Source organism: Emydura macquarii, unplaced genomic scaffold (genome assembly GCF_026122565.2).
Source record: "Emydura macquarii macquarii isolate MOO-44397 ecotype Brisbane River unplaced genomic scaffold, CSIRO-AGI_Emac_v2 contig_312, whole genome shotgun sequence".
NCBI classification, from domain to species: Eukaryota; Metazoa; Chordata; order Testudines; family Chelidae; genus Emydura; species Emydura macquarii.
In genome coordinates, this window is record NW_027130449.1 from 5,929,004 (window position 1) to 5,941,855 (window position 12,852).

Here is a 12,852-nt window from a genome sequence, read left to right on the forward strand (position 1 = left end):
GAGAGGAAAGAAAGCTCAGGGGTGTTTGAATTATGGGCTTGCTTCAATCTGCTGTGACGACAGAGCCAAGATACCAAGGCCCACATCCCGCAAATTGCTCCATATGGGCAGCCCCCTATCGAAACAATCGAGGTCTGCATATGGGCACAGGGATCTGCCCCCAACTTTCAGCCTGCGTAATCCAGGGTCTGAGCATGGTTCACAATCTGCACTGCATCTACATTCAGATCTGAGTTCTTTGTGAGAGCCAGTCTCAAGTCACAAAAGTTTGTAGTGCTATTCTATACAGGTCTCCAGTTTCCATCACCCCTCAGCCTCCTTTTATTTGCGTTTCCCACTAAATATTCATCAGTAACATTTAAGACAAAGGAAAGAGATAATTACAAGGAGAGAGTTTTTTCGAGATATTAAAGGTTAACAGAATTCTTGGCATTTGTGCCTTGTCAATTTTCATGTAATTATGCTCAATGCCCAGAATTCAGAGGCGACTTTGCCTTTTAACTCTCAAAGATGGTACCCTGGGAATTTAATTTATGAGACCATTTCTCAAAATTTTCAGCTTCAAATCCAGAATCTTGCTTAATAGCATGGTTATTATTAATATTATTCTTGGAGGGGGAATGCTGTGAGGGTCAGTAGGCTGGCAACAAAACTAAAACTGACTCTTTATGACAGTGGCGAGCTCTACTTTTGTTACTCAGAGTGAGTCATTTGGCTGCCTTGGTGCCTTGTGAAATGAAGCACTGTTACCTTAAGATTAACGAAGCATGAGCCTCATAAAAAGATATAGATTTGGTCTGGGAGGAGCATCCGGGAGCAGAGCTGGGTGAATATTGGATTTTTTTTGGTTCACTGGCAATTCTGGGTGGGGGAAAAAATGGTTCAGGTTGAACAGAAAATGACTTTTTCCCCAGAAATTTTTCAGTGAATCAAAAAGACAACAACATTTCAAGTCAATATTTTGGTAACATTGAAACAGAATGTTTTGTTTGGTCCGAAACCAAATTCATTTACTTTTTCAGGCATTTTGACAAAAGCAAAACCTGAATTCTTGAAAGAGCTGGAGGCAGAGGAGGTATTTCATCCCTTGGAAGCTTTAGCCCAGAGGTTAGGGCACTCACCTGGGATGGGGGAATCCTACGTTCAATTCTTCCCTCTGCGTGCTGTGGTCATATTCTGGAGTGGGGCTTTCTCAGTCTCTCTTGTGAAAGCTGTTCTACTTTTTGTCAGTAATAAAAGAGTCACTGAGGGCCTGGGATCTGCCATATCTTAGCTGGCATACTTTAACTTCCAGGCTGTCGAATCAGTCTGACTCTTCCTGGCCCAAGAACTATTCATAGTCATCATCAATGATGATAAATTGCCCCTGTGATTGACAATGGACAGTTGTGTGGTCAGAGACTGATGATAAGAATAACCAGATAGCCTGGCGCTCAGCTAGGCAGTGGGAGACCTGATTTCAAGTTGCTGCTCTAATGATGCTTTAGTTATTTATATAAAATGGAACAGCTTCCAGAGGAGAGACTGGGAGAGCTGCACACCAGACTGTACCATAGCTTTGCAGATCAGACCCTCGCCTGCAATGGGGGACAGCTACTAGGGTGACCAGATAGCAAATGTGAAAAATCAGGACAGGAGGGGGGGGAGGTAATAGGTGCCTATATAAGAAAAAGCCCCAAATATTGGGACTGTCCCTATAAAATCGGGACATCTGGTCACCCCTAGGGACAACCAAGGCCAATTTATTTCTCCACCTCAGGCAGACGGAATTGAAGCTGGCTCTCCCATTTCCCGGCTGAGTGTCCTAAGCACAGGGCTGTAGTTTATAAAAAAGTACCTCCAGCTGCCACCTTCCCTGGTCATTTTTTTAACCCAATCTTTTGCCTTTGTCAAAATGCCTAAAAGTTGGGGCCTATCCCCGTGTAGCTAGCTCTTTAAGGAAGTCCTGGGTTGAGCCTCACCTGTGACTAGTTTGTCTCAGTCCAGGTGTCCTATGATGAGAGCATGTGACTAGGGATATAAGGGCAGCGTGATAGCAGTCAGAGGGAAGGGATTCAAAGGAAGAGGAGGATTGTCTGAGCTGCACTTTAGAGAAAGATTTGCCTTTGTTCTCAGGTGGGGGACTGGGGAATCTAAATGTGTAGAGAGCAGGAGCTGGCTGGAGATTTTTGTGTGGTTCTACAGTTTACGTTAATATCCCAGACTCCATGAAGGTGCAGACTTAGTGAGAAAGCCTTCGCAGTGTGTAGTTTGATCCCCTGGAGAAAAATGGAGGCGATTGAAGCTGGATCTGGTAAGCTGCTGCTGCTGGGCTCCGTTGGATGAGGTTTTGTAAAGACTTGTAATGAAAAAGACACTTATTACCCCCAGAGAATTCACAGTCTTAAGTATATGGCAAAAGAATAATAAAACCACCCAACTGGAAACTTTTTGTTTGAATTTTTCAAGTTTAATCAAACTTCTCTGAAGCTCACAAATGTTTTAGATGAAGATTCAGGCCTAGTTTTATTTTAGTCTACTCAGCTTTTTTTCCTCCTACATCCCTATTAAAATTCAGACTGGACTGAATGGTAGAGTCCTGGGTTAATGCCATATGCTTATAAAATACTATTAGATGGCTGATGGAATGCTTTTATCTGACACCAATAGATGTCTCTGGCTGAGCCTGATCAAATAGAAGCGAGGAAGCAGTGTGTGACTGTGCAATGACTTTTTAAGTGTTACGGTAACAAACTAAGTTCCCAACAATGCCACAAGAAACAGATGGATATAAAAATAATATTGATTCGTGCTCAGGGGAGCAAAGATCAATTTGGGTTTAATAACCTCCACTATATCCCTGCTGTTGTGGATTTCCAAGATAACTTCTTTGGACTCCCTATATAAATACTAAAGGGATATGTACAGCTATGGCACTATGTAAATAAAATAATTATTTGTGTTTGCTGGGTAAATGTAAGAGAGCAAAACAGCTATTTGGGCCCTGATTCTCCCATGAGGCTCAAATGCTTGGAATCAGGCTAGCGGGAAGATGCAAAGAGTACCTCTAAGGCAGTTGTGCACCCCCCTCTCCCTCTGAGCCCATGCCCTGGACCTGTCTGTTCAGTTCATAATACATCAGAGCAGCCTAAAGATTGCTGTAATCTGCCCCAGCAACATGGAGCTGTTATAGCAGCTGGGTGGCCACCAAGCTCCAAGGGTTTACCCCTAGTGACATTGCCCATGCTTGGGCTGAAGGGAGATGGTTCAGGATAGCTACAGACCACCTCCGGTTTCTCACAGGGAAGGGGAATCATCCATTGGCCACCTAAGACAGCTGTCTGCTACAGGGTAGGATCTGTCTCATTTGGACCCAATCCTGCAATTTTTAAGGACATGGCTATTCCCTACACACCCAAGCAGCCCCCGTGGCTTTCGGTGGGTTTTATTTGTTTGAGCAAAAGGCTGCAAAATCAGGCTCTTAACTCAGCCTCCAAAAACCCTCTTTCCAGCCCAGGATGAGCTCAGTTCCATTTTAAAATAAGACCCAGACATCAGAGCAGAGCAGAGGAGGGGTGAGGGAGACAAAACCAGCCCCAAACTCACTAGCTTTTTAAAGGGCAAAGGAAATGTTCTTTTTATGGCCAGGCGCCTAGTGTAAAGTGCAGGGAGGAGAAGGATGGGAGCAGTGAGTCCCAGCTAGGCTTTAGGGGAAGGCTCCCAAATGCGCAGTTAATTTAAATTTAATAGGACAGTTACTGTAAGTTTAAATAAATGCCAGTTAAATATTAACTGCGTTTTTATTGGGGGATTAACGGAGCCTTTTGTATTATGTTTTTTAAACTCAATAAATATGTTGCTAATAATCATTGCTCCTCTTCAAATGTGACAGCAGCTGCTGCTGCTACTGCTGAGTCTAAATCAAACAATTATTTGGGGCAGCTCCCAGAAAGCATTAGCCAGACAAGAGCTGGAGCAATTTCAGGGTTTGGGGGACCTGGGGATTGAGAGACATGAAGGGGGAGGAGTGTGGGTAAGTCACATTTTCACGTTAGTTTTCAAGAACCCAGGCTGTGATGGGAAATTACAGGCAGGGGTTTAAAAAAAAACAACGAAAGAGTGGATGGGAAAGTGAATCGCTCCTTGGGTAGAGCCGGAGTGAGGGTGGGGGGGTTTGTTAGGGAATTAACTATAATTATTTGGGAACCTCTGAGATCTGCCACAGCAGAGAGTTGCAGTGGACCATCCATGAGCATCATCTCTGGCCACGCAATGAATTCCTCTGGGGGAGGTGAGGGTTCTGAAAGGATCCCAGTCCTGTAACATGTGCGATCACTGTTTCCTAATGGGACCACTGTTCAATGGAAAAAATGAATCAGTGTGTCCTGTGTCATGATGACATGAAAGAGGTTGGTGCAATAATTGTGTGTGTATGTTTAGGGTATTGTTACAGTGGCTATTAGGGATGAATTTTGGATAAATTACGTTTCAGATGAGATTTGGCAATTTCACATTTGTATCCGTGTCCATCCATCATCGGGTTTTATGCTGCTGCTGCTCACTGTAGTATCTGAGCTCTTTCCACATAAAAGAATCTGTAAATGAATGCAAAATGTTGCTCATTTAGCCGTATAAATTGAATATATCCAGAATTTCTGCATGTGAAATTTTATCTGAAATGAAATTCTTCCATGTTGGATATATATTTTCTGTGTAGTGTTCGATGCTTTCATTGTGTGTGTACCTATATATCAACGGTTTCCTACACACATCCACATGTAAGTTAAACATTAAAATGTCTGCAGCAAAACTGAAAAAACATGAAATTGACCTGGCTTCAGTTGACTGACAGGCAGCCCTTAACTGCAAATTGACAGAAAAACTTTGGCTGCATATTTTTGCATCTGGGAACCCAATCCAAAGCTCCTCAAAGTTCAGGAGTGGTCAGATCTGGAGACTTTGTTCAGACTTGATTTTAGTTTTGCTAATCCCTCCCCTCCTCCCCCCCACCCCGGAAATTCAGCTTGTGTGTGTTGAAAGCTCACAAACCTTTCAGGAGAACCAGGGGCCATTTTTTGCATCAGAACCACCTGGGGAAGCTAATACAGGTGGAACTTCGAAGATTTTATTGAGTTTTGCTGTGAGTTTAGGGGTTTGTTTGCATGCAAATTTATTTGCTTCAAGTTGAAGGTCATAGCAGAACTGTGAAGGGGCCATGTGAGTCAAGGGCAGAAAGATATTTACATGAGTCCTTATGAACCACTGAATTTTGCACTTTCTGCCTGTCCAATCTTGCCTCCTCTGAGTTTTGCACTGTTTCTGTCCAATTTCTCTCTCAAAAAAATGAAGAGTAAATATCCATTCAAAAGCACTTTGCTTCACTGACACATCCAGGTTTTCAAGCTTGCTTCTCCACACCGTATCCAGACTCTTAAAGCTCCCGATCACTCTGCCTGTGACACAAGCCCAAGAATCTTGCAATCTCCTTCCAGCTCTCCATGGAGATTTCTCTGTAGACTAGACCTATGGGCTATTGCTTCTCCTGCCCCTTCCCCTTTCCTAGGTTCACCAGTGGATAAAACCCCCTTCCCTACAATTTCTGATAATCCAAGGGAAAATACTATCCCAAGTTAGGTTGTCTTTAAATCTCTCTCTATTTTTCCCCTCACCAATACTCTTAGCTAGCCTTCTCCTTACCAGCTTGTGCCTTTCTTTGCTGGTCCTCCTGCACTCCCTGTTTATGGTCTCTGCCAGGAGAGGGGGGCATATAACCGTATTAGAAAGAAGGAACACGTTGGGGATATTTTTCTTTCCATGTTTGCCCTGGGCAGGCACAAGGAAAACAGACCTTTATTGGAGTATTAAGAAAGCTGTGAGAGATCAGAATAGATGCCACATCCCTGTTCAGCAGGGTGGCAGTCTGCAAGCACTTTCCCCCTGTATACCAGCCCCTGGCCTTCTGTCGTGGTCCAAATCCAGCAAAGTAAAATGATTTCTCAGGTCCCGAGAGGATGCTACAAAGCTTTCTCTCTTCTGCTGCTGCACTGTCGCAGCTGGACTCAGCGGCTGGCTCCTCCACTCCTGGAGCCGCAGAGTTATTAAAAGGAATCTGGATGTCTTTTTCTCTTGGCTGTTTGCATGCATGTGTTTACTGTCTATAGATATTTTTAAAATCTGAACCAATTGCGGCTATCAGAGAGGGGACGAGCTGTGCCAGCTGATTCGTTTGTACATTGTAAATGTGCAAGAGGGAGAGATGGGGAAGAGGAGTGGGGGTCAGTAGGACTTGGTATGCGCAGGCAAGATTTATGGGGGAAATTACTTAAAATCATCAGAGCATTGACAATCTCCTATTGCTAAGTAACCCTGCCCCACTTCACTCTATTCTGTCTATCTACATAGTGCCCCCATTATCATAGAGTCTGAGCCCCTTGTAATTACTTCATATACCCTCACTGCAATTCTCTGAAAGAGAACTGTGCTATTATCCCCATTGTACAGATGGGGAACTGAGGCACATAGAAACTAGATGACTTGCCCAAGAGCAAAAGGGAAGTCTGTGGTGAAGCAAGGAATTTGATCCAGGGTCTCCCAGGTTAACACCCTAACCACTGGACTATGCTGCTATATGCTTCACCCAATCACAGCGTCATGGAGCAGCCAAGGAAATTGTGCCCCAGTCACCCAGTGCTTCTTTCATTTCATTGAAACTTTTGCTGCTTGGTATCCTGCACGGTGAGGAGCTTTTCATTGGTCTGAACTGGTGGAGGAGAGGCTCCAGCTCTTCTGCTCCTGTAGCTGAATTGATTTCTCTTTATATGCTGTTCAGATCTTTCTCATATCCCCCCAATCCAGACTCTTCAACGTGCCTTTCATCCCCAGCTCCCAAAACATGATTGCTTCCAACACCATTCTTGTATATTAAACGGGGAGGGAGGTTGCTGCAGAGAGCCTGCTAGCCTGGCCTGTGGAAAGATCCCCCAGGGAGGATGGTGGTGTGTTTAGAAAATGGCACATTTAATGTTTAATTCCATGAGAGGCAGATTTGATTCTGACAATTGACAGCCTCACTCACTGTTTCCTATCCCCGCCCTTTTCGTGTGGGAGTCATTCCTTGCTTTGTCGAAATCTGCTGGGAGAAGTGACTTGAAGGCTGCATGAGAAGGAAGGACAGGCTGATGTCACAGATGGCTCCTAGAGGAGGAAGGGAGTGGGGCAGGTGAAGGAGAGCTAGTGCTCCTGTGCGGACTATCCCTTTGTACTAGTGGGGTCTGAAAGATGGCAGGAAAAGTTTCCCACCAGACACCCACCAAGCACTTGGGAACAACCAGAGAATCCATCCTATGATTTACACTGAACCCAGCATGTGCTGTGGTGGGACTTGGGGAGTCCTAGTGAGTGTTGGTGCAACACGCAAGTGATCAATAAATCTCATGGTTTTTTTATTTATACTGGAATAACAGTGTCCACGTGGAGGGGTTCTACCTGAAAACACTTCCCCGTATAGGCAAGCCCTTAGAACCTTTGATTTAAGGAGCACCCACTAACTTAGAACACAGCACAGCTCCATGTCCATTGGCAACCCATCAGAGAGGGACTAGCTGAATAGCTGTTAAGAGTATCTTTTTTGCTGCTAAAGGAGAAGGGTCTCTTACCAACCGCTAGGTCATGGGAAACCTGGTGGAGAACTGGAAAGGTCTGTGTGAAATGAGCAGTTGTTCTCGGGTTGCTTCCTAGTGGGAAAGTCTCCACACTGTTTTATGTGCATATTCTACTCTGTTTTGTATGATGAGGTGCCCTGGGATGGCAAATCCTTGCTGGGGCATTGCAACAATAGAGGTAAGAATAAACTTAGTCAGTTTAACCCTTTGTTGGCGGACATAAGGACCGAATGGACCACCGACACTGAACTCCTCGTGCAGGAGGGGCAAAATAGGAACATAGGGCTGGAATATGTGCTGTCAATACACCATGCTCTCACTTTAAATCCTAAGGGTTTTCCTGAGCCTGCTTGCAGGCTAGACGCCTCTGTAGGGAAGCATGTGATCTGGTGTCTCAGCAGTCAGTCTGCAGGGAGACAGTAAGGTGGGGTGAATTGTGTGCCTCTGGTTTAAGGAGCAGCCTGCTCTTTTTTGGGGGGGGGAGGGGGTCCTGTGTGCATGATCATGCAGAAGTCTAAGAAATAAAGTAGTGTTACATTGCAACCTTCCAGCCCAAGTATTTTATGTTTTTAGCTAACTTTGTTGTATGTATGCTGAGAACATAACTGGAGGGACTTCCTGAGTCATGTGGTCCCGTCCCCTGCTATCACAGGCAACCCCATCATAGAATCCCCATCAAAAACATATCTAGTTCTATCTTAAACCTAGTTGGGTTGTTTGCCCCCCTCCTTCTGTTGGGAGTCTGTTCTAGAAATGAGGAAGCTGTGGATAAATATGACTTCTGCCTCTAGGATTGTCAATCCAATACCTTCTATCAATGCTAAATTCAGAGCAAACAATCATAAAATAAGAAGTGGAATAGGAAGGAGTGAAAGAGACTGACAAAGCAATCCCCTTCTCTTGTGACCCATGAGCATGCTCAATAATAATAATAATAAAGCTTTATTTGATAGTGTCTTCTGTCCCCGACATATCTCATAATGTTTGAGAAATTAAATAGCACAGTTAGTGAATTAAATAGTAGTTTACAGGGGATTGGAAGACTCAGGGGATTAGTAATGGGCTATGGATCCCTTCACATCTAGGTCACCAGCTTGAATCCAGCTCAGGTTGGCAGTAATGAAATAAACATTGGTGCTGTCTAACAGCTCGTGGGTGCCCTATTTGAAATGAATTGGGAAGTCTCAGATCAGCTCCCCCTGACTTCAGGAGGAGTCCTGTGTGCTCAGCACCTCTGAAAATCTGACCCAAGCTGCCAGCCCTATTCGCAGAGACACCCAAGGAGCGGTTACAGTTCCTGGCTACAGGCTTCACACTAAGCTATAGTGGGAGACTAAAGGAAAGCTTGCACTTCGGCTGTCAGCACTGCACCTGTTTGGCTAAATAAAGGACTATCGGGCACCTTTTACCTGTGTGAAATTCTGCATAGAGATGGTCACACAGTGAGCAGCAAGTGGAGGGAGGGAAAAATTCCCAGGCATAAGCACCTGCAATGTTTCCTAAATTATGAACTGATAAAAATTATGTAGGGATTAAACTAGTTGCCCTGTAAGAATGTGTCGCCCACCTAGCCACCGATGACCCATGTTAGGAAGGGGGGTGTCATGGCTAGCACGCAGGACTGGGAGCCCAGACTCCTGGGTTCATTTCCCATTTCTTCTACTGCCTCACGCTGTGACCTTGAGCATGGGACTTGCCTCTCTGTGCCTCAGTTTCCCCATCTGGAAAGTGGATAATAATCCCTTCAGAGGCTCCCCTGGGCTGTCTGCGATTGGCTTGGCGATCCCCTGGAAGGGGAGGGATGCTTTAGAAGAGGCAACGCGTTCAGCATCAGTGCAGGGGTTTGCCGGGGGAAGGCGAGCTTGTTTCCTCAGGGCTGGGGAGGCGGGGGTTGAATGCGGCCCGGCGCGTGCAGGGTTAAAGCGGGCGAGCCCCGCCGCTCGGGGCGCTGGCTCTGGGCGGCTCCGTGGGGCTGTGCCGGAGCCCGAGCGCCGGTCAGTGATGGAGTCGCTGCCATGACAACCCCGGGATGTCAGCGCGTGTGTGCGCGAGCTCCGAGGAGATGCTCCCGGCCGGGAGGCAGAGCGCAGCTGGGATGCTGAGAGTGGGGCCAGCCGCCGGCTCCTGCGCACCGCTCCGGCCAGCCTCTCGCCTGCCCCCGGCCGCCTCCTCCCCTCGCTGAGCAGAGCCGGGCTCCTTCCCCGGGCCCCTCGCCCTTCCCGAGCTGCCGGCCGGGGAGATCGGAGCAGCGCCGGGGCGGCTGGAGCGTGTGTGACCCCCCGCCCCCGCCCCGCTGCGCAGAAGTTAACAGCGGAGGAGCTGCGGCTGGGATCGTGGTGCCCCGGCTCGTTGCTTCCTCTCTGCTGCTGGGGGAGACCGTCCCCCGAGCCCCCGGCGATGGGAGCTTAGACCGCTCGGGACAGAGATCGCTGGGGGGGGCCGCGCCTGGGCAAAGTGAGACTCCGAACTATTCCTGGGAAGAGCCGGCGTGTGAAGCACCCAGCGCCTTCGCTGCCTTCCCTCCTCCGCCCCGGTTCTCCCTTCCTCCTCCCTCGCCCAAGGAATACCAGGGACTCCCTCTGGATGCTCGGCAGGAGGCTCGGTTCTCTGCGGCTGGATTTCCAGGGGCTCTGCTACTCTCCAAGGAGCTCGGTGTCAGCCCGGCGCTCCCACCCTGTTTGTTTGGTCCCCCCCTTTCTCCTGGTTGCCTTGTGGGGTGTGTTTTTTGCCTTTTGGAAAGTCCCTGCTGCCCAGGATGGGGGTCGGTGGGTGCTTAGTCGTGCCCTGGAGGTGCCTCATCGTCCTCTGTCTCAGGCTGCTCTTCCTTGTGCCCGCAGGAGTGCCCGTGCGCAGCGGAGATGCCACCTTCCCCAAAGCTATGGACAACGTGACCGTCAGACAAGGGGAAAGCGCCACTCTCAGGTAGGAGCAGATGTTTTTTCGGGGTATCTACAGGGCTCTCGTTCTGTGGGCGATGCGTGCCAGGAGGGGCCGTGCAGGAGTGGAACCAGCCTGCTGGGCCAGGGGCTTTTGATGCCACATGGCGACAGGGGCGGCAGCTGCTGAGCCCCGGCTCTGACCGTTCCTGGTGTAAAAACAGGCTGAGAGGGTTTGTCGTGAGTGGGGCCGGGTGAGACCCCCGAGTCGGGGAAGAAAGTGCGACGCTGGGTCTGGGGCTCCTGAGTTTGGGTCCAGTGGGGTGAGAGTGGGGAGGGAGGGAGGGTGGGCTTGCTGATGTAGGGAAGTGTCTGTCTGTGCAGAGAGCGCCGTGGTGTCTGCAAAGGAATGAAGAGGACAAATTCTAGTACTCCGCTGGCACTGGAATGCAGGGGTCAGGCAGGCAAATATAGCTGCCAGGCAGGGAAGCTGGCAGGGAGATCTGGATGCCAGGCAGGGAACTGACATTATCTGACACCCTAGTTCCCTTCCTTAAAGTTACTGAAAGGGCAGCGGAGAGTGAATTGATCTGTACGCCTCTGTGCCAGTCTCAGGTTGGATCGCCAGCGTGGTGTTTAAGGTTCTGGCATCTCTGCGATCACTTTGTCTACGTAGAATATGTGGACTTGTGTGTGCCTGTGTTTTGGGAATGGGACAGATCTGGTCCCCTGCAACTGATCACCTGGGGCTGATGTTGCTGTTAAAGATGCCTTCACGCTTCTTCAATAAGCCCAATCAGCCCCTGGCTGGGGCTGTGTGTTCGCAAAGTGTAAATCATCCCTGAAGTTTGAGTTCCCTGCTTGGTTTGTAGGCACCGGCAGGCATGTGGTGAGACCCAGAAACAGGCTCTTCTTGGGATGAGAGGGGCAGAATGAGGAGCAGCAATAAAATGTCAATATGGGAAGGGTGTCAATTGGTGCAAACGCCAGTGTACATCGCCTGCAGAACTGCTCATTAAAATCCCATTGCGTGCATGCTCCAGCATGGGGGGGGGGGATCCACTCCCTGCAGGCATTAACTCTTTGGAGCATTAGAAGGTGTGAATGATACAGTTAGAGTATTTCCCTCCTCCTCTGTTAGCAATGCTGGGGGGCTGTTTAAAGGGAAGAGATGAGCTTTGTTCAAGGGATGATGTCTCAGATCGCAATCAATGCAATATCTGGGACGTCCTTTACCCAGACACCCATTCCTCCTCTGGCAGCAGATGGACACGATCATCTGGCAGGTTTCTTCTGTCTCTGATGACCAGAATCTTGCTTTCTTCCCCTCCCCCCCAAATTCTTGGTTTTAATTACAAGCTTCAGAATTGGCCATTAAAACTCTGATGCTCAGGAGGGACTTTTCAGAGGCCGCATATTGCACAGTCACTACATTAACGTCTGCGTGGCCAAAGGGGTGGAGCGGGCAAAATGTAAACTCTCCTGTTTGTCTGCGTCAGTGAGTGGAGCAATGCCAAGGGTGGGCAAAAAGTGAGGCTGGCTGTGGGGAGAGGCCATAGGATGCTGGATGAATGTCTCTTGTGAGGTGGTGCAGGGAAAGGAAATCTGATTAGGGCCATGTTCTGCCCCTGGAAACACAAGCACAGGGCCCATGTAAAGACCACACCTCGCAGGTTCCACTCATCTGTCCCCTCTAGCTGTGTTGCTGTCGAGTCCCTCCTAGCCATGCACTTGCTCACTCTCTGCAGGATTCCTGGTTTCCGGGGATCCCAGGAACAGAAGAGAAGTGTGGTTGTCTCTCAGATGTGATCTGCATTAGCCTGGCTGTGTGTGGGGGGGTGCCCAGTAATGGAAAAACAGGGGGTGACTCAGCATGCTGAGCTCTTTGGGGGGAGGCTGCCCATGACCTATCCTGACCCCCATCATGAGGAGCCATGCGCAGTGTCCAGAGCCCATTCCTTCCTTTGTGACCAGCCTGCCTGCAAAATGCACAGGAACGTGGGTGCCAAGTGTCGGGGCTGGCAGGGGAATGTGGGCACCAGGCAGCAAAGCGGGCAATGGGATATGGATGCAGGGAGTTGGCATTGACTGACACCCCGGTTCCCTCCCTCCCACCCCCAGGTTACTCAAAGGGAAGGAGACCTGAGCCAGGTCCGACTGGGGGGGGGGCGGAGTTCTGGCAGTATCCTGCTCACTTTGTTCTAATGTGAGCCTGTGCTTGTGGGGGCAGGTCGAGACGTACTCCACTGCCAGTGGGCCTATGGTGTCAGCTTAGAACAAAGGAACAACAGGGTGAGTCAGCAGCCGCGACGTTTCCCTTTTTATGAACGAGGCCT

At 48.6% G+C, this 12,852-nt stretch overlaps 1 protein-coding gene across 3 annotated transcripts in view; it reads left to right on the top strand.

Moving 5' to 3' along the window:
* NTM (neurotrimin) overlaps positions 1–12,852 on the top strand; it is a 631,724-nt gene that overhangs the window by 368,470 nt on the left and 250,402 nt on the right. The window contains exons 1-2 of one of the 3 annotated variants that reach the window (XM_067564057.1): positions 2,106–2,293; positions 10,478–10,562. In XM_067564057.1, the coding sequence (XP_067420158.1) occupies positions 2,269–2,293; positions 10,478–10,562 (110 nt within the window). In that variant the 5' untranslated portion in view covers positions 2,106–2,268. Of the gene's footprint in view, positions 1–2,105; positions 2,294–10,030; positions 10,095–10,477; positions 10,563–12,852 lie in introns of those variants that run through there. The other 2 variants (XM_067564063.1, XM_067564047.1) reach the window with 2 other exon arrangements.